General features: G+C 27.9%; 4 protein-coding genes across 6 annotated transcripts; 2 read left to right on the top strand and 2 right to left on the bottom strand.

The window, feature by feature from the left end:
• The first annotated feature begins 877 nt into the window (after positions 1-877).
• On the top strand, positions 878-3,105 carry LOC113363361 (DNA methyltransferase 1-associated protein 1-like). Its single transcript, XM_026605854.1, has 9 exons — positions 878-1,006; positions 1,085-1,178; positions 1,323-1,486; positions 1,567-1,685; positions 1,759-1,861; positions 1,934-2,029; positions 2,123-2,350; positions 2,555-2,851; positions 2,916-3,105. Exons 1-9 carry the CDS (start codon positions 896-898, stop codon positions 3,057-3,059), a joined length of 1,356 nt encoding a protein of 451 aa, XP_026461639.1. The 5' UTR covers positions 878-895; the 3' UTR covers positions 3,060-3,105.
• A 258-nt stretch (positions 3,106-3,363) lies between these two features.
• On the bottom strand, positions 3,364-4,858 carry LOC113363969 (cyclin-dependent kinase 2-like). Of its 2 annotated transcripts, none has more exons than XM_026606443.1 (3): positions 4,376-4,858; positions 3,830-4,135; positions 3,364-3,672 (listed from the first exon to the last, which is right to left on the bottom strand). In XM_026606443.1, the coding sequence occupies exons 1-3, from the start codon at positions 4,856-4,858 to the stop codon at positions 3,514-3,516; spliced, it is 948 nt and encodes a 315-aa protein (XP_026462228.1). In that variant the 3' UTR covers positions 3,364-3,513. The 2 variants fall into 2 exon arrangements, with proteins under 2 accessions (XP_026462228.1, XP_026462227.1); XM_026606442.1 differs by having other exon boundaries at positions 3,364-3,725; positions 3,856-4,135.
• A 612-nt stretch (positions 4,859-5,470) lies between these two features.
• Positions 5,471-7,329, top strand: LOC113363501 (nuclear envelope integral membrane protein 1-like). 2 transcript variants are annotated; one of them, XM_026605996.1, is made up of 6 exons: positions 5,471-5,670; positions 5,750-6,240; positions 6,337-6,552; positions 6,619-6,743; positions 6,831-6,992; positions 7,154-7,329. In XM_026605996.1, exons 1-6 carry the CDS (start codon positions 5,580-5,582, stop codon positions 7,251-7,253), a joined length of 1,185 nt encoding a protein of 394 aa, XP_026461781.1. In that variant the 5' UTR covers positions 5,471-5,579; the 3' UTR covers positions 7,254-7,329. The 2 variants fall into 2 exon arrangements, with proteins under 2 accessions (XP_026461781.1, XP_026461780.1); XM_026605995.1 differs by having other exon boundaries at positions 7,058-7,329.
• A 4,431-nt stretch (positions 7,330-11,760) lies between these two features.
• On the bottom strand, positions 11,761-24,698 carry LOC113385152 (chaoptin-like). The gene is made up of 6 exons (XM_026622970.1): positions 24,588-24,698; positions 20,530-20,642; positions 17,647-20,499; positions 12,899-13,181; positions 12,707-12,825; positions 11,761-11,840 (listed from the first exon to the last, which is right to left on the bottom strand). The coding sequence occupies exons 1-6, from the start codon at positions 24,692-24,694 to the stop codon at positions 11,761-11,763; spliced, it is 3,555 nt and encodes a 1,184-aa protein (XP_026478755.1). The 5' UTR covers positions 24,695-24,698.
• Between the last annotated feature and the right edge of the window lie 439 nt (positions 24,699-25,137).

The following is a 25,137-nucleotide window of genomic DNA, read 5'->3' as shown; positions in this document are numbered from 1 at the left end:
TATCTATTTAAACGCGTAAGTAAATGATGGAACGAATAAAAATATCGAGTAATAAAAAAAATTCAAACTTTTTTGAGGAAGACTTTCATCCAAACAGTTTTTATAGATCTAATAATAAAATAATGTTTAATAAAAATATCCAATAAAAATAATGTTTTACCCCTTATACGTTAAATATATAAATTGCTTGGGGATTCGAACTCAAAACTTCACTCACCCTTTGAGTGAAATATGTTTAAAAAATGCATGAATGAAACGTCCATGGTTTAGACTTGATATCATTTTCAAATTGAGTAAAATTTGTTTTAAAAAAACGTGAATAATCCATCCATCCAATTCGTCCATAGTTTTGATTTGACATCATTTTAAATTTGAATATAATGAGTTTAAAAAATCCATGGTTTTGACTTGATGTCGTCTTGAAATTGAGTAAAATGTGTTTTAGAAAAACCGTGATTAATGTCTATGGTTTTGACTTGATATCATTTTCAAAGTGTTAAAGAAACATAATTAATTAGTCCATGGTTTTGACTTGATGTCGTCTTGAAATTGAGTAAAATGTGTTTTAGAAAAACCGTGATTAATGTCTATGGTTTTGAGTTGATATCATTTTCAAAGTGTTAAAGAAACATAATTAATTAGTCCATGGTTTTAACTTTGCGTTTCAAGCCAAAGTACATCGTAAATATCATAGATAAAAGAAGAGTAAATTCAAATAAAACGATTTTCTAGACCCATCTAGCGGGAAGAGTAGTATACCACACAAAGTCACTCCACACCAAACTTTCTCTATGGCCGCTGTCAGATCAGATGGCAGCTTTCAAAAGAGATTTGACAAACAACAACAAATAATATTGTGATTTAATATTATTATTATTATTTATCACTTGTCAAAATGGCAGATGTGCGAGATATCCTGGAATTGGAACGAATTTCTACTCCGGAAATAACTATTGACAGTATTATAAATAATGATAAAAAAATAAAAAAGTATCCACAACCTAAGGTTAGCATGAATACAAAATAATAAACAGAACAACATTTAACAATGAATAAATTCAGCATTTTTCATGTTTATTAATAGGCTGTAAAGCGGCCAGAGGGAATGCATAGAGAAGTATTTGCGTTACTATATAATGATAATAAAGATGCTCCACCTCTTCTACCAACAGAAACAGGTACATTTATAATTCTGTTATTAAATTACATATATATTTACTTTTCAAACTTTCAAAAACAAAAAATGGACTATTATTCTTCATTAAATAAATATAAAACTTTTCGTTTGTAGTTTATGAATATAATATTTCTGTTATTTGAAGGATGTGGTTACAAACAAACTAAGGCCCGTTTGGGTATGCGCAAAACACGGCCATGGAGATGGATACCTTTTACTAATCCGGCAAGAACAGATGGAGCAGTATTTCATCATTGGAGGAGGGTGACCGATGAACCTAAAGAATACCCTTTTGCAAAATTCAACAAGGTTGAATATACAAATCACTCATAATAGTCATTTACTTTGTTCTTCAACAAATTTGTTTCAATTCTATTGTTTAATTCCAGCAATTGAATATTCCTTCCTATACTGATGAAGAGTTTCAGACACACTTAAAAGGAAATTCCAATTGGGAAAAGCCACAAACTGATCATTTATTTGATTTAGCAAAACGCTTTGATTTGAGGTTTCTATTTCAATATCCAAAACCGAACATATAATTTCAGTTACTAATTTGTATGCAATTTTATTTTATCTAGGTTTGTGATTATGGCAGATAGATGGGACAAAGAAGCCCACGGCTCAAAAACTGTTGAAGATCTAAAAGAACGGTACTATGAAGTCTGTGGGATCCTAACTAAGGTAGCTTTCCTTTATTAATTATTGGCCTCTATGATAAAACTGTTGTATAACAAATATTATTGTATGTTTCAGCTTAAAGGTGAGAAAAAAGTTTACGTATATGATGCTGATCATGAGCGCAAAAGGAAAGAACAGTTGAGACGTTTATTTGACCGGACTGAAGAACAGGTAAATTTAAATAAATTTCTGCTGTAAGGAGTCTATTAAAAAATCCATGTTTAAATTAAAAAGAATCTAACAATTTATATTAATAATTTATAGATAAAAGAAGAAGAAACATTAATGAATGAAATGAAGAAAATTGAAGTTCGTAAAAAAGAGAGGGATCGTAAAACACAAGATCTACAAAAACTAATTTCACAGGCTGATCAGCAATCCGAGAATGCAGTTAATAACAATGCAAGTTCATCTAGCAACAGAAAACAAGATAGAAAAATAACTAAGAAACGTGTTCAGCCTCCTTCACGACCTAGTCGGACAGATCCAACTGTAAATAAATCTTTATGCCATCACTATAAATATACTCAGTGTATAGATTTGACATTCAAATATTTTAATATCATTTTTAAGATAAAATTAATATTTTAGAAACTGTAGCATGTTTCATGTCCAATTTAATTTTTTTTGTAAATGATTTAAAAATACTACTTGCTTTAGTGATCACAATACTGTATCCCATTGTATAATTCTAAGGTGCTGGAATCGGCTGGAATTAAGTTTCCTGATTTGCGTGGCAGTGGTGTATCCCTACGTTCACACCGAATGAAATTACCTGCAAGTGTAGGACAAAAAAAAAGCAAAGCGATTGAAGGTCTCCTACAAGAATATAATGTAGAAAATGCACCAATGCCTACAGAGGAAATATGCACCCATTTTAATGAACTACGTTCAGACATGGTGCTATTGTGTGAATTGAGGTCTGCATTTGCAAATTGCGAGTTTGAATTACAAGCACTTAGGCACCAATATGAAGTTTTGTGTCCTGGAATGGTATGTTATTCTATTCTAAAATTATACTTTATATATAGTACAATGTTTTAACTTTTCATTTCAGACACTTTCAATACCTGATATTTTAGTGCCCAATGAAGCTGAGAACAAAAATCAACTAAACAATGCAGCAATTAAGACAAGTAATTTACAGCCAGTAAGTTCAGCAGAAACAGTTGAAACACAAAATACAACTACAGCTCATTAAATTCTTCTATAAATTGAAAAATTATTTTCTGTAAACTTTTTAATAAAACGCAAAATAAAAAACGTTTTTTAGTTCAAGATGGTATCAATAGTTTCTTTAGTACTTATTACAATGTATATTATGATCACTTTGATTATTCGGCAATCAAATATTATACCGTATCACAAACCATTTTAACAGACAATTCAATAATCTTTTACTTTTAACTGAAACACACTAAAATATTACTTTTTGAGTTAATTTTAGAGTCAGAGCTAGAATTAATTATTAAAATTAATTATTAAAATTTATTACAATTGCCCTTAAAACACTTAATTATAATACAAAAATCAATAAATTAAACAAATTGCACAATTAAAGTGTGAATTGTGAATAAAGAATTAATATAGTGTGTGTTAAACTTACTTCAATCTCTTGTAAGTACAAATTGTTGAAGCACAAAGTATTTATTAGCTCACCAGTTACTCTTTTCATTAGAATACTCATTTTCATCAACTGAACATTTGGGAGGTTCAGGTAGAATTGGTATTTCCAACTTAACATCATTAAAATATTTGTGTGCTAAAGCTGCTCTTGCAGAAATTCTTTTTATTGGATCATATTTCAACATGAGCTGTAAAAACAAAACAAATACCAGTTTAGTCAATTTAAAATTATATTTTAGTAGTCAATTTAAAATTATATTCTAACATTATTACTTAGTGATTGACGACCAAAACAAAAATTTACATTACATACATTATAGAGTAGAACTTTTCATTACATCATACCGATAATAAATTTTCTGCGCCTGGATGTTTTTCCTTTATAATAGCATTAGTAGGCTGTGGATTCCATTTTGGAAACATAGCTTTATAATCAGGTAAATCTTTGATACCAGGCCAGTCTTTTTCCTCTGGAGTACCTAACAATCGAAATATTCGAAAGAGTTGATCAATTTCACTATCACCTGGGAAATATGGCTTTCTGATCATCATTTCTGCAAATATGCATCCTAGAGACCATACATCAATTGAAGTAGTATAGAATTTTGTTCCTAAAAGTATTTCTGGTGCACGATACCATAATGTTATCACCTAAAAAAATAATTTTCTGCTGAATTATGTATGTGTAATAAGTAAAATAATTAAACAAAAAATTAAATTGTAAAACTATGATTCATAGAAATAATTACAATAAAATTCATAAACTGTTAACATTTCAATTTGAAATAATATTGATCACAATTTTGTTTATACAGATAATTTTTCATAACACATATATTATCATAGTGTGGTTTTAAAAAAATATACTGAAATAATTATGCAAATATGTACCTCATGTGTATATGACCGAATAGGCATTCCGAAAGCTCTACACAGGCCAAAATCAGCCAATTTGATATGTCCAGAACTATTAATTAATATGTTTTGTGGTTTAAGATCACGATGCAATACTCTTCTTGAATGACAAAACGCCAAACCTTGCAATAACTGAAACATATAACTTTTAACTAATCCAGGTGGAAATGGTGTTGAAGATGAATCTATAAGTCTTTTTAAATCCATATCCAAAAATTCAAAAACTAAATACAGTCTTTTGGAAACAGGAATCACATCGAATAATTCTACAACACAGTCATGTTTGAGTTCTTTTAAAATAGATATTTCCCTCATAGCAGTAGAGGGAACTCCTTCAGTCTCATTTTCTAAACGGATTTTTTTCAAGGCGACTAGTTTTCCTGTTTCATTATCGGTTGCCTTATATACTACGCCATACGTTCCTTCACCGATTTTTTCTATATTTGAAAAACCATCCATTTTAATACATTATCGTAATAAATAATAATTTGCAGTGTATTAAGAGACTGCAATGAACTGATCTTGTCAAACATTTCGCGCCATTTTCGTAATGCAGGGTGGTCAACGTGTAATGGTATAAACGCGCTAATTCAAATACATTATAATGCACTAAACAAAATTATCTGAAAGTAATTTAAGTCAATTGCTAGTCTAGCAATTGACTTAATGAGCAATAATCATGTATATTATTCCTCACAAACCTGTTGCAGCCACCAATAATAATTGAATCTATTTGCATTTTGAAGCACGATTTAATACATTTTTATATTGAAAAACACTATAGTAATTTATATGGTTTGCTAAATGTAAAGCCTTTAATAATATGAAATAAAGCAAGACAAAATTGCATCAAGGTACCGGCCATATACCGGCATCAACAAAAAAATATATATATGTACTTGATTTATGGTATAGATGTGATTTTATCACACTTTCTTTCAATTAATGAACATTTACATTTGCTTATCACTTTCATTCATTAGTTAACAGATGTATAATTAAAAATGCGAAAATTTAATTAAAATAATAGCGACATGTCATTGTGCGCCACTTACAATATGAACTAAAATCCTAAAGATGGCAGGATGATAAAATGTCATTTGTTTACGATGTTTGACGGTTAATTTAAGATAGCTTAGATAGATATAATTTATATTTGATAAAAAATAAATAAGTAGCAATGAAGTCTGTTATAATTTTTATAATAAATTTAGTTCTTTTAGTTAGTTTTGAAACAGTCCACTGCCAGTCAACTGATATTATAAATGATGGTAAGAAAGCAACTCAACCCAAAACATTTTATATTTTTGTACTAGAATTATCTAAAATATCAATTTTACTCCATTTTAGTAACATATATAGATTTAGGAACCGAAACACTAATAAAAAGTGAAAAGAGGGGGCTTCATGTATTCTGCTATAGCGGCCGTTCAAAACGCATTTTTTATATATGGCAAACAGTTTCTTTGAATGTTAAAATTACTAGAGATGATTTTGAATTATATGAGGGTAACACTCCTCTGGAAGTATACAAGCAATATGAAGAAAGGCGTTCCTCATGGTCTTTTAATTTATTCACAAACAAAAAGAAAACCTTCAATTTAAACCCTTTTAACCAAAGCTGTATTGGAGTCGATACATCCCAAAATTACTCAGTTGAATTGAACTTTCTACGAATTGATTTTTGGAAGTTGGTGTATTTATTAGTGGGTTTGATACTGTATATTGGTGCACCCAAACTGAGTAATAACAAATTCTTTTATTATTCATCGGGGGTTTTAATTGGAATATGTGCGGCATTTTTATTTCTAATATACTTCATGAGCAAAATGATACCTAAGGTATGGAATATAGAATTACTATAAATTATTATTAGAAGTGTATATAAACTGAATTATTGCTGCAACAATAATATTTATAAAATGATTTTGTTCTAGAAACCAGCAATGTATGGATTTGCACTTGGGGGTTGGGCTTTGTTCTTATATTTTATGCAAATTCTTTGGGATAATTTGCAAGTTGTGCTGTTAAGTTACAAAACATATGTGGCTTGGTATATTGTTGTATCGGGAGTTATTAGTTTTTTTATTTGCTATAGAATGGATCCTCTTCAAAATGAGAAAAATCGAAAAATTGTGAAATGGTCTTTACAGGTAAATTACTGCCCTAGATTTAGTTGTTCTATTTTCAGTTTTGTAATTTCTTTCAATTTATTTTAGTTTGTTGGACTGATTTTTATTGCCTTCCACACCGATTATCAAGAAGCCGCAATAGCTATGTGTTGTGTAATAATCGCAGGCAAATATTTTTCAGAAACTATTGTAAAAAGAACAAAGATGTATTGGTAATTGAATATAAGTTGTATTACAATTGCATAACAGAATAAAGCAAATAAAACAAATAAAAAGTATCTATAAAAATAATTATTTAGGAGAAAGAAGTTCCCACCAAAGATAACCTTATTAACTTCTGAAGAATATTATTCACAAGGTGTAAAAGAAACATGCAAGGCTTTGCAAGAACTTCGAGAACATTGCAATAGCCCTGAATGTAAACAATGGAACACTATATTAAAACTTAAAGATGCCAAAAGGTAATATATTTTTATTTTTATCTATATTGTGGTTCAGATTACTGGTAACAATATCTATTTTATAGATTTGCAAAATTTGTTCAAGGAGAATCACATCTCACTGATCAAGAAATTCTCGAATATGATAGTGATGAAATAAATTCTTATGAAATGAATTTCAGAAACCATTTACGTAACAAATATCGAAACAATGGTCGCATTAGTTTAACAGACGATGAAGAAGATGATAGTGATAGAATTTCAGAAGACGGTGAATTATAATGCTTATTTTTATTAATTGGGATTTGTTTGATTATTTGAATCAATATATTTTTTAAATACAGATTTTTTAAAATATCACAGGAATTTGTAAAATAGATTAATTTTTATTATAAATGTTTGTTCAACTAAACGAATAAGATTTAAAAAATGAAATATAATCTATATTTAGATAGAATTTTGTCTTAATTTTTTGTGATATAATTTTCATAATAGTTTGTAGAGCATCATTATTAATAAAATAGCATCGTTTATTAATGAAATGTTTAAATAAATTTGATTTTAATGTCATAACATTGCTGATTTTATTCTTACTTGAATTTAACTATTTTTTAATTAGTCTTGCACCAGAAAGTTCACTATTTTAAATTATTCCTAAAATTAAAATAAATAATTATCATTTATAAATTAATAATATTTATTACCTTTAAAAATGTGCATATACAATGCAATCAATATTTGCTATTTTTTCTATTAATGCATTCTAAAAGTCAAGTTATATTTCATTGATATTTTACTAATAAATAAATCTATATACCATATGTCGCTATTAAAGAACAAGAATAAGAAAGCACAGATTTTGTTTTCAATAAATTTTAAAATTCAGTTTTAAAAGTTTCAATGGGATTGAATTCATAAAATATAGACTTGTATTTAAATAACGACTGAGAATATAGTTTACGTTTCAAGTTGGCTGTTAATATTATTACAATATATAACGTGATACAAATTCTGTATGAAATATTTTGTACTGATATTTAATTGAATGTGTTACAACATACAAACAAAATGGTCTCAAAATAAACAATTCCAGTACATATATTATTAATAGAAACTTTTTGTGAATATTACCTCGAACAATGTTTTATTTTGGTTTATTCTTCATGGTATTGCAAATGCTTTCACATTCATCAAAGAGCCATTCAAAATGGTCCACGTTAATTGGCACTGTGCAATTTTATTTATTTTGTAAAAGAAACAACATGAAGTATAGGATTAGAAATAATTTTTGTTTAACAAAGACACAAATTTCTCAGTGTCCAAGTGCAATATCAGCTTTGTAGGAAAAGAAAATAATGTTTATACTAGTATGTTATTAATCTTGTAATTTAATAGTTACACTTTATATATGATTTATAAATTTCATATAATGGATGAAACAACTCAAATCAAACTCTCTAATACTTTTGCTACTTACTAATACAATTTTTACAATTTGTCTTACCTATTTATGTACAATATGTGCTTTTTAATAAATTCTATTTGTGTTAATATTGCTGATCAAACTTTTCATATAAGCTTGTTCAGTCAGCTTAACTGTATTTATAAAATTTATACAAATAAAATGAGATAAGTTTTGCAATTATGACATTTCATATAAACTTTTATAAACAATAAGTAAGATATATGTTTATAGATTTTTATGATGTTCATAATATTTGCAAAGTCGCGCTCTTACATAATGGACATTAATTGGGACAAGGAACCTATAATAATAATAATTCATATAAAACGTGTCACATACGACATATTTTTTCTTTATTCTATTTGTTTCTGAGTTTGGAGAAGGATAATTCGATATATTAGTATACATATGTATACATACAAATATTTAAAATACTTACATCAGATGTATAACATTTTATACTCACAATTTAATAAGTGTGTGAATTTTCAATTTTCTTATAAAAAATATTCTATAAGCCTTCAAATTTGAAACATTCCATTTATATTAAAATGTGCTTTATTATACAGATAGTTTTAAATCATTTCTGATTATATTATTATGGATTTCAATAACAAGGAAGATAAAAGCAATAGAATACAAAACGTTTCCAAATGCTTCCTGCACAAATTTGTCTATTTTATCTAAACTTAACTATTGAATTATATTGAGTATCTTTCATACAAAATATTTTTATTAAAAAAAACTAGAATCAAATGTATGATAGGTTAAGTTTGCTATTTTTAAAGATAATCTTAAATTTTCAATGGTTACATATAAGTATATATTGAATTTATTTACAGTAGTGCAATAGTTCTTCAAACGCTTCCTTATAAATATAAATATGATATGTTAAATATTAGTTAAATCAATATTATCTACGTTTATAATGATAAGGGTTAAATTTTTATCAGTATTTTTGCTTTTTGAGAATTAAATTTCTAGTACATTGATTATTACTGAAAATAATCCATAAAATCAAATAAACTAAAATTTATATATATATATATATATATATATATATATATATATATAATACTTCGGGGTGGGTCAATTTTTTGACCATCGGAGCACCCGTCGATTTTGATTGCATAGGTCATTTCATGAAACTTTACTGAAGTAACCATAACTCGAAAGCGAATTTCGAGTAATTTTCAATACTGTACATTCTTCATATATTTAATTATTATCTGATAAGAATTTGTTGAAATTTTGCATGGTTGCAAGTTTCAAATTGCAAGGTACCCCAATGGCCAAATAATTTGACCCACTCTCTAATATATAAAAATTAATTCTCTCTCTGATTAAATTTGAAATTTTACAATACCGTATGATCTTTGTTATATAAATTAAAATTCATTTTTACATACTAAATATAAATTTATATTAAATTTAAATTTATTTTACTATAATATATTATTTTACACATCGCACCTATTTTTTTATAAATATCTTAACACATATAAAATTGACTTAAAATATTGCACCAATTGATTAGCAATATTATTTGCCTAAATTGGAAAAAGGGAAGACTACTAGAAAATACGAAATAATTTTATTAGCGTATAATCTATTTCATTTAAATAAATAAGGCAGTATATGATATGAAAGTAAATACTGAATTTTTTTATAAATACTGATATGAGTAAATCATTTGATATGCGCATAGTATCAAACCTAAATTAATTAATTGAATATAAAGTCCATTAACTAATTTGTACCAAAAATACATATTTTATAATATTGAATGAAGTTTTGGTAAAGAATTTTAAATAAAATTTGTCTTAAGAAGTAGTGTTTAATAATTTCTTGTAGATTAAATTTTCGTTAATCAATAATAAGAAAACGGAAATTGGCATATTTTCTATAACTCAAGTACCCTGGTTCCGTTTCACTTGTTATTATTTAAATTATAGGATTCTATATTTTATAAGTATTTTCTTAAACTTACACTTCTCAATTAGTTTAAAAAGTAAAAATGTCAGTTAGATTATGTATTATAAATATATTAGGATATTTTTTCAAATTTTCAAAATGATTGCTAGGTAATCTAATTTTATATTACATATAAATACAATGTACTTTTTATAAAATTGATATGCTGATTATTTTAATATTTAAATCAAATAAATTATCAAGAAATATTGTAGACCTTCAGCAAATGAACATTTTGCCAATATAAATCAAATTAGAGGGTAAGAATTAATTCGACAATTTTAATCAATTTAAGCGAATTGAATGCAATGTTATTCAGAAAAAAAAATTGAAAAAATATTTTTTCAAGAGCAAATACCGTAACTAATAAAAGGTCAAGTTTAAAATCAAACATAAAGTTCGGCCAATCAGTAATTAATATAAAAAGCCTAAAAAACCGAAAATTTATATGTGGTCTTCAAAATTCTTAAATAAGTTATATCACAATTGTTAAAAATTGACATATATATTATTAACTAAATTCTAAATCACTACATAAAATTATTCAATAAACAAAATCCGATATTTTTCATTTTCATGATTAGTTATCATTTAAATTTATAATTATTATAGTTAATTTGTCAATCGTCCCTTTCCATAATCATTTCTAATTAACACTACGATGATATGCTTTCGTGTAATTATTAGAGAGGAATCTTCAAAAATACATAATTTTAGAAAATTTAAGAATTTATAACTTGAACGGAACGTGTGATTAAAACGATTTTTTAAAATAAAAGCTATATTAATTTAATATTGACTATATTATTGAAAGAATGGTACCTAAATACTGCAAAATTAGGATATGGTAGTTACAATGAATTTTGCTAAAATTTAAGATTTATTGACAAATAGATGTTGCGCATCTTAAAACGCAATTTTACTTTAAACTCTGCAAATAAATATTTTTTATTATATTTCTGCACTTTATATATATGTAAGTATATAGTAGTTAAATTTGATGTTGAAATAAATGAATAAATTTTGGAAAGGCGTAACATCAAGTAAAAAAGAGGAAGTACAGATTTTTTAAACATCTTTATAAAGAATGGAATAGTATACTATTCCATACGTTTCAACCATTAGTGGATATGAAAGAAACTATTAAATAATTTGCATGGGAACTCTATCTGTCAGTAGAAACTATTTTATGAATTAATTTTTTGGGATTGTAAATTTGAATACAAAAATATTACATTCTCTTTTATCATGTCATTTTAAAACAAACAAAACAAAATGGCCTATTTTCAATTGGAAACATGTTTTTGATTTATGTTTTCAAGTGAAAATGAACATCGTTACTGCACGATGTCAGGTTAACCAGAGTCCGTGAGCTTTTTTAAGGGGGTATTTTACTGTAAAGGTATCAATTTCGTCCGGTTTTTGAAGCGCTGTATAAAGGAAACAAATAATATTTTTACTATCGATATTTTATCATTTGTTTATTGATATTTTATTATTACATAAAAAAATTATTAAAAAAAAAATTAAAATTCACAAAGTTATGAGCAGTCAAAGTGGGAGCTCAAAAAAAAAAGAGGGTATCCTGGCGTGCATGATTCCAACCCTCCTGGTGATCTGAAGCATAAAAAATAGATAGATTCTTAATTATTATAGATGCCGCTATCGTATGAACCTTGGATAAGTTAAAAAAAAAATTTTGTTTGAATGGCGGCAGTTTGAAAAAAAAAAATTTTTTTTTATGTTTTTTTTAACAATTCCGAATTTTTTAAAAATACTAAATGAAAAGTTATAGTTTTGGGAAAGGTCCATGCGATAAAGCGATGTATAGAGAAGATCCTCTCCAAATTTGAAGTAAATCGGTTAATTAGAACTCGAGACATCCTTACCGCCAGCTCGAAAAAAGTAGTTCCGAGAAAAACGCGTTCAAAATTTTGAGACAAGTCGGACCCGAACCGAGGCCACGTGACTAAAACGGCTATAACTCAGGAAATAAATGTAATTTTGAAAATTTTAATGACATATTTTTGAATAACTAAACTTTGAAAATATGAAAAAAAAAATCGATTTTTACAAAATTCTACAGTAGAATACCCCTTAAATGCTTCTCAACTAAAACTATTCTCAATTAAAATTAAAATAGCTTTTATAAAATAATGTAAGTTTGCAGATTCCCAGTTCGTAGTCCATATTAAAAATAATATTAATGTTGAGAAAGCGAATTAGAAATAGTTATATAACAAATTTGTAGGTAAGACCAATATATAATATCTAAGTAGAAGTAAAAACATATTACCTATATTCTGGTATTTCCTGCAATGACCGAAATACTTCGAACACATTTGATAGATCCATTCAAACGATAAAATATCTGTTTTCTTCTTCACACATTTTCCTATGACATAATCCTCTTCTCTAATTAAATCACAAAATTAATTATCACAGTCTACAAATAACGTAATGTATCAAAGAAAACACGACAATGTACAAAACAATATCCACTGGTCCTCCTCCCAAAATCCCTCGACTGGTCAGAGGACTAGCATGGCAGAGTAGATCGTCTGGTCTCAGGAGCAGCAGAGCTTTGATACCGCCTGCCCTGTGCTGCTGCGAGCACGTGGTGTCCCTGGCCAGCGCCTGCATCCTCCTGGCCTCGCTGGAGGACACCGTCCTGGTCTGGACGGTCTCCCTGAGCCAACGGCGCAACCAGTGGCCGAGCCAGACTAGGGCGCAGTCGCATTGGAGCGGGTTGTCGGACATCAGCAGCCCGCCTGGGTAATACACTCGTAAGGTAAAGTTAACATTTTAAGTCGGTCGAGCATTTTTTTTAGCAAAGTAGGATTTATAGCAATTAATGAATGAGTAAAAACAAACCATAATACAAAGCAACAATTAATTATAAAAAAATAATCCAAAATATACACGTATATATCTTCTATAATATAAAAATATAATATAAAAATGAATGTGTTTGTAAGCGCATAATTCAACAACGCCTGGACCAATTTGACAAATTCCTTTTTTAAAATGTTCGTTGAAGTCTAAGGATAGTTCTTACGGCGAGAAAAAATCGAATAATTTCCGGGCTCACAGCCCTTTTCTTTTTCACATACAAACGTTTTCTAACTAAAACGTAAAATCAATTTGACCTTTATTGCTATTATATCAAAAGCCAAATATTAATTAATGATAATAATTTTAATAATATACTATTAAAACAGGTAAAATAGTAGGGGGGGCGACGGGGCGCAAAAAAAATGACAATCGATTTTGAGATTTTTTGATATTATGAAAGCTAAAAACCTTAGAATTATTAAAAAAAATCATCTCAATATCTATTTTTTTGACGAAGTTATAGATATATATATCTCTATATGTATGATCCTCTGAAACCGTTTTTTTATCGCTCCCCGAGCTATTGTATGCCAGCTGCTCTCTTTTTCATTATAATACCTCATGCACATGACCTTTTTAATGTGTCAGCATCCTTGAACACCATGCTGTATTTAGTACATTAAATTAAATGGTGTATTTAGTACATTATATTAAAAACTTTGAATAGGTTTTCTCAAATTGACTTTTTTCAATGCGGTGACACAAATTAAAAAAAAACTACAAGTCGGATCGACTTGCATTTTTTTTAATTTGTTCATCACTGCAATACCTAGTCCCCCTACCCCCTACCTCAAACAACTTGATAACAATACGCAAAAAATTTTTGCGAAGCTTCTCGCCCCAAAAAAAGGCCTTTTTTGACACTTTTTTTTAAATAGCTGCCATTTTTTCCTTCTTGCTTTTTTTTCATTTTGGTAGGGAGACTGGATTCAAACATCTTCTTCAACGTAGTTTCTTTTTTTTGTTTCAGAAAAAGAAAATTTCGTAATATTCTATGATTTTGTATTTTTAAAAAAAAAAAACCCGCATCTCTATGATAAATGCATTTCGAGAAAAACAAAAACAAAAAAAACGAACAACCCCCTTAAGGCAGTTCTACATTTATCATCGCTCATATTGTTGTGTATGCATTTTGGTGTGAGGAGTAATTTCAAAAACAATAATCATTATTTTAGGTAAACGGTAAATATTAGTAAAGGATATTAAAAAATTGTAGGCGTGGGGTCATCTGTCGGGTCATCTAGTTTTAGATATGCTAATAATATATTTTGTACCTGGAAGAGTTCTACACATAGCAATCTAATATATAATATATAATATATCTAATTTGTTGCTCAACACATGTGGTAATCTGATATGTAATATATTTTTGTTTTTCCGGAAAAATGATTAAGATAAATTAGTTAATTAATTAGAAAACAAAGTATAGTTGAGCAATTTTTTGTGATAATAAGTTTGTTTCAAATATTATTTGAACTTTTTGGGTGTTGGGTATTGGGTAACCCCCGTATAATAAAGTAGTCACATTCTTAAAACCGTGAATGCGAATATGTGTTATACGGGACAAAGAACTAATACAAAAACAGGGCTAACGATCTAAAAATAAAAAAAGCTACATATTATAATTTTATACCAAATATTATTATATTTATTCAATTTTCCTAAGAATTAAATTACCTATCAAATACAGTAGTTTTTTTTGGCAAGATATTCTCATACTCTGAGCATTTTTGTACGACTTTCATTTCCATGCTCAATTTTTTACAAAAAAAAAGATAATATTTTCATAGATTTTACTGTATTTATTATTTTATTAAGGTCGTAAGATTTCACTGTATTTATTATTTTATCAAATCCTGTTATAGCAAACCCGTGTTTTTAAAAGTCCTGTGTTATAAGAGGGATGGTCTCAATTTTTAAATCGTATTCGAGCGAATATGTGTTATACAAGCACCGTGTTATGCGGGACTTACCTGTATTTTAAGTTCAAACTAATAAACAGTTATCAAAAACAAAAAGAATTTTTGGCGTCTGTCCAATTATTATAGAACAAACAAAGCTATGTTCCAAAAAAAATCTTCAGGTGGATTCTTGAGAAAGATTCTTTAAAAGATTTTTCGTATGGATATCTAAAATATTCTTCTATATACGAGTATAGGGTGTCCCAGACCTTAACACCAAGCCGAAATAGCCTTAAGTGTCCTGACAAAATTTAGAAAAAAAATTCACGTTGTTAGGAATTTGTGAGCTTTTAAGTCCTACCTAGAGTTTTTGGTTAAATTATGACCATTTTTCGGTTATTGTGGTCAACTTTTACTAATTTTGTTTATTTAACTGTGAAACCGTAACCATGTCTAGAAACATAGTCAAAATTTCCAATTTTCCCAAGTTTCCTAAAAATAAGTGTTTTTGTTAAACTATGAATTTCAGATTTTGAGAGACCTTACTTTAAAAAAATGTATTAAAGTATGTTGGCAAATTCGACCAGAAGTTTGCGCGTTTTTTGTACTAACTGTGGCTTGAAATTATCAGTGTGAATAAGAAAAATGTATTTATAAACAAGGTTATTTATATACGTTTGACAATTTTTAACAATGTAGACCAATCTATTAAGTAATTTTTCTATTTTATACAAAAATTATGATATATTGCCAATTCTACCACAACAAATCATTACTTCCAAAAGTTACTATCATCTAAAAATTAAATAGCAGCTGTTAAAATTAATAGTAGTTAATTATCTTGTACAACATGAAAGAAAGAGAGATTTAATTCTCTAATTAAAACAAGTTAAACTTAAAAAAATAGGAGTAGCTAAATTAGGAATAAAATTAATGTTTGACCGAATAAAAAACTACAAATTTAATATATAATATATATGGTGTTCAGGACTAGAAGCAATTGCTTTTACTTACAGAAGTTGTGAAATATAGAGAAAGCTAGAAGTTGAAATTCTATGGTAAATGGGTATTAATTAATTTTTTTGCACTTATAATTTTACTGAGTAAATGTAACGCTAATAAAAATATAATAAGACATGATCAATTTGTTCGCTTTTTATGAAGATATAAAATTTTCTAAAGCAACCATCTAGTATTTGCACGCTTCATTTCTTTGTACAAAGATTTTCCTCATTATTTGTGCAGTCGTTTATTTGCGTAAGTATATTCGTTTTTTTCAATGGCATACTAAAATATTATGAATGCATAAAGGAAAAAGATAGCAAATAAATGGCTATTTCTTAGATCTTTTTTGATGATGATAATATACATCATTAGAAGGTATAAAAATAAGAAAGCGAAAGGCACAAATCGCACCTATTACATATATCTAAAAAATATCTAAATATAATATATTTATATATATATATATATATATATATAATAAAATGCAATTTTATACCAATAAGTAGATGTTATTACATCTTTAATTAATGGTAGCTTTTTATAAATCAGGATGTTAAAGAAAGTGAACCTGATTAAAATATTTGCAAGCACATTTCTAGGAATTATCATACTACAGCTAAATACACAACGCTCCAAAATAAATACACACATAATAATATATTCTATTCATAAAAAGTAAAATTCCTGAAATGTTTATACCAATATAAATTGTTTAATCTACGGTATATACCGTAACTGCTTGCAATATATGCAAATAAAGTGCTACAAATATCCAGTATATATTAAAAATAATGTTTCCATGCAAAACAAAATATAGTTATAAAACTTGAATACAAAAGTGATCAAGATTAAATATAGTTTTACGACTTCATTTTTATGGTGTGAGCAATAAAATTTCATAGTTGTTGCAACATATATGATCTGCATTTTATTTTTTGTAGATGTAAATACAGAAGAATCGTAATTCTAGTAATTTATTGTGACGTTGGTTATTGTAGCATTATAGCATAAAAAAAATAAGTCCATGCTGATGATTTTCTTGTTATAACATGAAACGTATAATTTCAATCATTACTAAGAATAATTGTTTTTTAATTATTTCGACACAATTATATAAATCGTTTAGAGAACGAGTTTTAAAAATTTATTCAGTCACGCAAGTTCATAACTGATTGAATTCACAGAAAAACAAATTATAACAACTATAATTATTACGCGCCGCGGTAATAGTCTACTTAATACCTTTAAAAAAAATAAAAAAAATATATGTGAGCAAACGTATTAAAGAACGGATATAAATATAAACTAAATATTACTTTAAAATCAGTAATTTTCCACACAAATTAATGATTGAATTATATTAAATAATTTCATGCGTGAAAGAATTCAATATAAACAATTTAAAACATTTATTTGAAATAGAATTGCACAGTACCTGTAACTAATCTGGTTCCATATGCCTGCCAACTGCTGCTGTTTGGATAAAATGCTTCTGGTGTAATATAGTTGATCGCATTCCCTCGGAGGTCAATTCCGAGATCTCCTACTCTCCTCAATTGATAAAACAGCCCAGTAGGAAATTCGGAAACCATACTATCCTTTATCCTGATGGTCAATCGCGGATTTCCACGAAAACTGTCAAAACCTTCCGGTCGAATCACCGATAAGTATTGCCCACTAACTTGTAATGTTTCAAGTTTTCGATTTGTAGAATGTAAAAGTTGAACACTTAGCGTGGTTTCTGCTAATTTTAGGCTAAGCGAACGTAAGGTTGGAACAGCCGAAGCTACTTTGCCGATAGTATCCATGTTCTGTAGATGCTGGTTAGTTTCCACAAGTAAATTTTCCAAAGATATTCCGGATAAAGTCTTAGAATGGATTTCCTTCAACTCAGGAAGATTGAACAAGTTAATAGTTTTCAAGTAAGGAAGCCCTTGAAAGTTATTTTCGTTCAAACTAATTATAGGGTTTCTCGATAAGTTGATTAATTTCAATTTTGGAAGATAGAACCACAGTTCTGAGGGTACCGATACTAGTTTGTTGTCACAAAGATCCAGATCAGTCAAATCATACAGTGAAGTCATTATGACTGTCGATAAATTTTCTAATCTGTTCGAACATAAATTAACATGCCGCAAAGAATGTAATCTAAGCTGTGGAATATTCCTCGATTTTATGTTAGATATTTTCAAAGTCATTAAATTAGGTGTTCTGCGAAATACAGCGTCCAAATCCACAACTAAATTATTGTCGCTTAAATCAACAGACTGTAGCTGTTTAGATGATTGAAAAATATTCTCCGGCAACTTTTTGAACTTATTATGTGATAGATCAATGTCTAATATGTATGAAATACCCATAAACATGACATCATCTAATGAGGCTATCAAATTACCTCCGATATGTAAAGAACGTAAAGTGAAACCGATCTCAGACAGCGCTAAACTTGGCAGTATCACTATTTCATTGCAGCTCAAGTCTAAGTGTTCTATGAATGTATTTTGAAATATATCATGGAACAAAGATCGTATATTATTATTATTCAATTTCAGTACACGCAGGTGGCGTAAATTAGCAAACTGTTCATTCTGTAATACTTCAATTTTGTTATGACTCAAATCTAATATGTGTAGGTTATCCAAACCGTAAAATGCTCTTCGCCGAATCAGTGTTATTTGGTTATGATCAATTTTCAATTCTTCCAGTAGACTTAAATCACCAAAGGCCTGATTTTCTAATCTTGTAATGTTGTTCGACGATAAATATAATTTTCGCAGAGACCCTCCCAGGCAGTTCATGAATTCGCTGTAAACATCGCAAAGCCTATTATTCGTCAAGTCTAGCGTGTGCACATAATAAACGCCGTCCGCAGATGACAAAGTAGATATTAAATTGTTGCTAATATTTAGACTCAGAGGCGTGTGCTCGTTTGTAATGTTATTAAACGATTTTAGATCTACTTGCTTCAGAACATTACTTGATAGATCTAAATGCATAATATTCGGCAGATGAGCAAAACTCGATTCATGAATATTCTCTATGTTGTTTACGGAAAGATCTAAGCTCAACAAGTTTCTCAAATAAGCAAAACCGAAAGAATGTATTGTAGCAATATTGTTTGAAGATAAATCCACGCTTTGTAATTCAGATAATTGAAAGAAAGTTCGACGACAAATTCTTTTCAAAGAATTAAATGATAAATCTATATGAACCAGGAATCCATGGTTAAAGAACAAATCTTCTGGTAGTTCTTGAATGCTATTGAAAGCTAAGTTCAAATGAACTAGTTCCTTGAAGTTCGACAATGTTTCAATCGTTATCGACTCGAAGTTGTTATTGTCCAAAGCCAAATACATGAGATTATGCAATTGTTTTAAAACTTCTCCTGGTAAATCTTCCGGATATAAACTGAAAGACATTTCCAGTATCTTCAGCGAATTACTGACATTTACAAAAGAGTTATTCTCTACGTACAGTATGTCATTAAAACTTAATCCGAGTTCTTTCAAATTTAACAAAGATATGAATACGTTGTCGTTTAATCTCGATATACGATTGTTCCTTAAAAGTAAAGTTTCCAGGTTTTCTGCCCATTCCGTGAAGTCATAAGCGTTGATCTCACTGATTTCGTTATAACCAAGATTCAAATAAGACAACTGTTTGCAATTTCTCAATGCGTCTGCGGGAATTTCTTCTAGAGAGTTACTACTCAAAGATAAAACTTTTATAGTGTTCGGAAGTTCGTGGATGTACGTTATGGCGTTAGAAGATAAATACAAGTAGCTGAGTGACTTGAGTTTTCTAAATGTGTCTTCACGAAGTGTACTTAATAAATTATGTTCCAGGTCCAAGTACTCGAGATGTCGTTCTAGGCCTTTGAACGTGTCCTCGTGCAAATTCTCCAAGTCGTTATGGGAGAGTATGATTCGGGAGCAGTTCAGGCCGTTAAAAGCCCCAGAGTTCAGGCTCCTAAGACTGTTGTAATCTAAAATGAAATCTCTAATCGCGATCGTGCCATCAAATATTCGACTGGGTATGTACTTCAAATTGTTCAGACCCAAATCGAGCGTGTCCAACTGAGAGTTTTTAGTGAAATGATAATCTGGTATCTTCTGTATAAAGTTGTTTCGCAAATGGACGTTCCGTAGATTACCCTGTAAATCTATGTCTTCGCATGGCAAGTGCTGTATGTGATTATGAGATAAGTCTAAATTGCGCAACGAGTCGGGCAACGATCTAGGAGACAGCCGGCCGATACGGTTGCCGCTCACGTCCAAAGATTTCAGAACTTTGAAATTTCGCAAGGAATGGTCAGGACCGTCGACCTCCTCTTTGGACGGAATTTCTAATATGTCATTATTTGCTAACAGTAGAGTGCTCAGGCTTTCGGATAGGTTGCCCCAATTTCCAGCGACGGAAGAAATTTCATTACTGCAAAAATAATACAGATAATAGAACTTGACAGATAATATATATTTACGTCAAAACTTAAAAATAACCCTTAAAGAGCTATATACCGCAATTTATTTTCACAAAAATTTCTGTATCACATGTAAAATAATGGGTAGTACTGCCCTAGGGCAGGTATGGAGCAGGTACTTGAGCTGAGTTAAACTCCAACTCAATTCAGGGAATATATATACACCTAAGTCTGTTTTTACACGGTAGATTGGTTCCAAAAGAAGCCGTGTAAAAAAAACGTGTAAAAAAAACATTGATCTTATACAAAAATGGGTGATTTATTCCTAATCTCTAAATCTATTAAAATTAGTGAAAAACAAGAATTTTTAAGAACAATAATTCATGTTTATTTTATTAAATCAAATATATAATGCTTATTTTCACAAGCATAGTAATTAATGATAAAAAAGATATGCACTCTAATCTTAAAAGTAATATAAATTAAATGTATGGCAAGTTCAGGAACTACAAAACTATGTTGTGAACGAAAAGAATAGGTTATTCATTTTTAAGGTAAAAAATAAAATTCACTTAAATCTTTAAGCTAGTGTTCGCAAACTATCGATACTATCGATGGTTTCAGACTTTTTTTTTCATGAATACTTTTTTGTGATATGAACATACTTCGCAAAAATTAAATTTGACAAAAAAAAATTAAGTACATAAAATTTCAAATCGTGCTAAATGGAATAAAATCGTGTAAAAAAATTAAAAATATTCAATTTTCAAACCGTGTTATATCAAAACCGTGTAAAAACAGACTTAGGTGTAATATATATAAAATTCTTCTGTACAGATGTATGAGTATAAATTCCTCTTACGCGGTTATTCAAATTTTGTTAAATCTGTTTGAAGTTTTTTAAGAGAAATTCTAAGTAAATATAGTAATATTGTAGAAATAAATAAATAAAAATGCAAAATACAACTTATCATTGTTTGACATTGAAAACATTTCGACAGAACTGTTATCGGCCAGAAACGTCATTTCAATTGAAAATTAAATTTAGGTTAAATAATGAGCCAAGACATTATTATAATATAATATATTAATGATAATGAATGAGAAAAATGGAATGTCTACATTATTATTGCAGCTAGAATATGCAAGAAATTAAAATAATAACAGATACAGTATATGTTTGGTAGATGACATTATATAATTTAGTCTGACAGATTATTATTTTTAATTTATGCATGTCATATTTTGCCTTACTCTACTAAATTATTTCAAAATACAAAAAAAAAATTACTCACTGAAAAAATTATTTAGAAGTTTCATTGTGTCTCAAATTAATTTAATTGGAATGTTTAAATAGTTGATCGTAATATTATACTTTTACCGCGGATACTATAATAATATAATTTTTTGTGAATTTGTTACACAGTTTAAAAGACTGCAATTTTCAAAACGTATATATTATGTTAAGACCATAAATGAATCACAGAGGTAGTACGTTATTAAGGATATTAAAAAGTATAAGTTGGGATATTAAAAATTATTGGAGTTTTTGCTTTGCAGAGGTGGGTATAGGATAACATCTGTCGGGTCATCTAGTATATATATATACACTAGATGACCCAATGTGTATGTTCATCCATGAATGTCATTTATAGTTACAAATATGTAATTCTAGCAAAAACAGTCCTTGACTATATTGTGTTTTAAATATTGATACATGAAAAGAAAAAGTAAAGATTACAAAAATTAAGTTGCTAAAACCATAATGTAATTTTTATTATAAATTTTTTTGAAACTGATTTTGTTATTTTTTTATTACACAAAAAGGGAAAATTTGTCGATAATTTGATGGATATATATTTTTCTCAAATTACAGAATGACAAAATTTATATTTTTGCTTTATTGAATACTATTTTATTTGAATGTCTTTTATATGAATTTAAATTGCTGAAAGTCAAAAAGACTGTGTGAGAATGTATAATATATTATTGGATATATTTGTTCCCAACAAGTAGTAAATAAATAAATAAAAATCATAATTAAAATACATTTTGTAGCAAGGAAGACGTAGAAGAAATGTATGTGCACAAAAAGTTTTTTCTTGGTGATTTATATAGGAAATATTCATGTGTGATAAGCTTTAATTAATGGAAAACCGTGATGATATAGAATGGAAACGTACAGACTCCACCGAGCACACATGATCATATATTTTTCCATTTCAAACAAAATTCTATATATAAATATTCCATTTAACAAAGTTAAATAAATTGATAGGTAAGGTTCAATTTATAATATATACAAGATTAATAAAATTGAAAGTTAAAATAGTAAAAATAACTATATTAAATTATAATTATGGACTCTCAATTTACAAAGCATAAGATATTTTACTGAATACGTTTAGTAACTATTTGAAAATCATATTTACATAAATAAACTTATAGATAGGATGAAATGATCGTGTTCTTTTTTTAAATTCAAAAATTTCATCATGTTCTTTTTATATTTTCCAATATCGGTCATTATGATCATTTTATTTCAAACTGATGATTTATATTTCAAAATAAGAAATATTAAATTTTATATACTTAAAGTGATTTGAAATCATCACGACCATTAAACTATAGTAATAAGTGAATAATATCAAATGTTAATAGCTACATGTTTATGGAATTAAAAATTAGTTTTTGTTACAAACGCTTTTGACAATGAATAATAATTATTCATTTTATTTAATTTATCAATTAATAATATTTTTAAGAAAGCAGTATTTTCAGTAAATCGATTGACATTAATTATAAACATAAATTTGAAAAATTATTTGTTATAAATTGTCTCTAATGATTGGATTTGACAATATTCTTTTTAGAAAGATATTTGAAGTATAAAGTTAATCATTCACATCAAGTTTAGTTAAATCATATATATCAAAAACATGCGATTTATTATTTAACTTTAATAAATAAATTCCCAGTATATGAGTTACACTTCCCATTTTACACATGACTATTTTTCCAACCAGCAAAAATTTAATAAGAATCGCTTCGGAAAAGACTTAGTATTTGCATTTACAAAGCACTAGTCAAATAACACATTTCAAGAGATTTTTTCAATTAAGATACATAAAGAAAATATAAAGCTTGTAACAAAAGCATAAAGTTGGAAGCCCAGCCAAGTGCATTAGGTATTTGAGCTTTATGCATTTATATTCTTTTAACTTCCATAATTTTCATGTTACACGCAGGAAGTTATAGTGAAAACGTCTTTACACAGTCTTAAATAAGAAAATAATTCAGTTCTTAATAAACGTTATAGAAAATATAATTATGGGTATCGCAAAATAAATATAAAAATATATTATGAAAATTCCCTTTCGTGTACGTTGTCATGTATGTAACAATATTAAATGCTAAAAATCATAAGCTTTTCACAATTAGCTTTTATAAATTCATTATGATTCTCATTATGATGCTTCTTTATTATATTCATTCAATCATTTCATTTCAAATAATTCATTTAATTCAATTCATTAGAATGATGAATTCTTCATTTAAAATAATAGCAAAACATTAGAAACTTTGAAGAGTTTTATTTATTATAATTTCCATCCACTTAAACCTTGTTTGATACAGTGATGTTTATTGTCGGTCTGATAAATTTTAGCTTGGTTTCCTTAGAAATATGAAAAAATGAGCAGTCTTTTTATCACAATTTATAGAATATCGGATATATTTTCAACATTTTATGTTAATGATAACTCAATATTCTAGAAGTTTGCTTAAACTGAAGCCAATAAAACAATTTGTTGATGCAAACTGGTAAATGATAAGACAATCAGTTAGATATTGAATTTATCAAAAAGTTAAGAGTTGGGAGTTAATTTAGAATATCAGAACTTTTAGTATATGATGACTAATAATAATATATTTATTCATGACTATTATTAAATTACCTGGTGAGATCAAGCCTTGATAATGTTTTCAGACCAAGTAGTGCACTGAAAGGTATCGCAGACAATGAATTACTTCCCAAGTCAAGAGAATTCAAAGTGTTTGTCATGGAACTGAAAAAAAAATCAAATAAATAATGAGTATATTTGCAATTATATTCAAATTATTTTAAAAGCAACAATATAAAAAATCATCAATTTGCAATACAATGTTTTATGATGATGCTGCATATTAAAAGAAATAGAGTACACCGGAGGTAAAAAACAGGATCATCTTTTCTTACTTATACAACTTAATGTTACTTTCAATATTTTTAGTCAAACAATTTTTAGTGAAAACACAATAATGTATTTGTTTCAATGATAAAAATATTATTTAATAATATCTCTAATAACTACATACATATTTATTTTATCGTTCAAAAATTTAGTTTAAGCATTTTATTAATTAAGACCATCGATTTTTTCTATAATCATAATGAAAAAATACTGAAGTTTTTAAATTCATTGAAGGCGACTTCAAAGATTTATAATGAGACAAATTGAATTAACA

This window comes from Ctenocephalides felis, unplaced genomic scaffold (genome assembly GCF_003426905.1).
Source record: "Ctenocephalides felis isolate EL2017-DRISC unplaced genomic scaffold, ASM342690v1 CF-g0.4_SCAFFOLD_00845, whole genome shotgun sequence".
In the NCBI taxonomy this organism is placed as follows: domain Eukaryota; kingdom Metazoa; phylum Arthropoda; class Insecta; order Siphonaptera; family Pulicidae; genus Ctenocephalides; species Ctenocephalides felis.
Note: the sequence above shows the minus strand (reverse complement) of the source record. Positions and strands in the feature narration are given on the sequence as shown.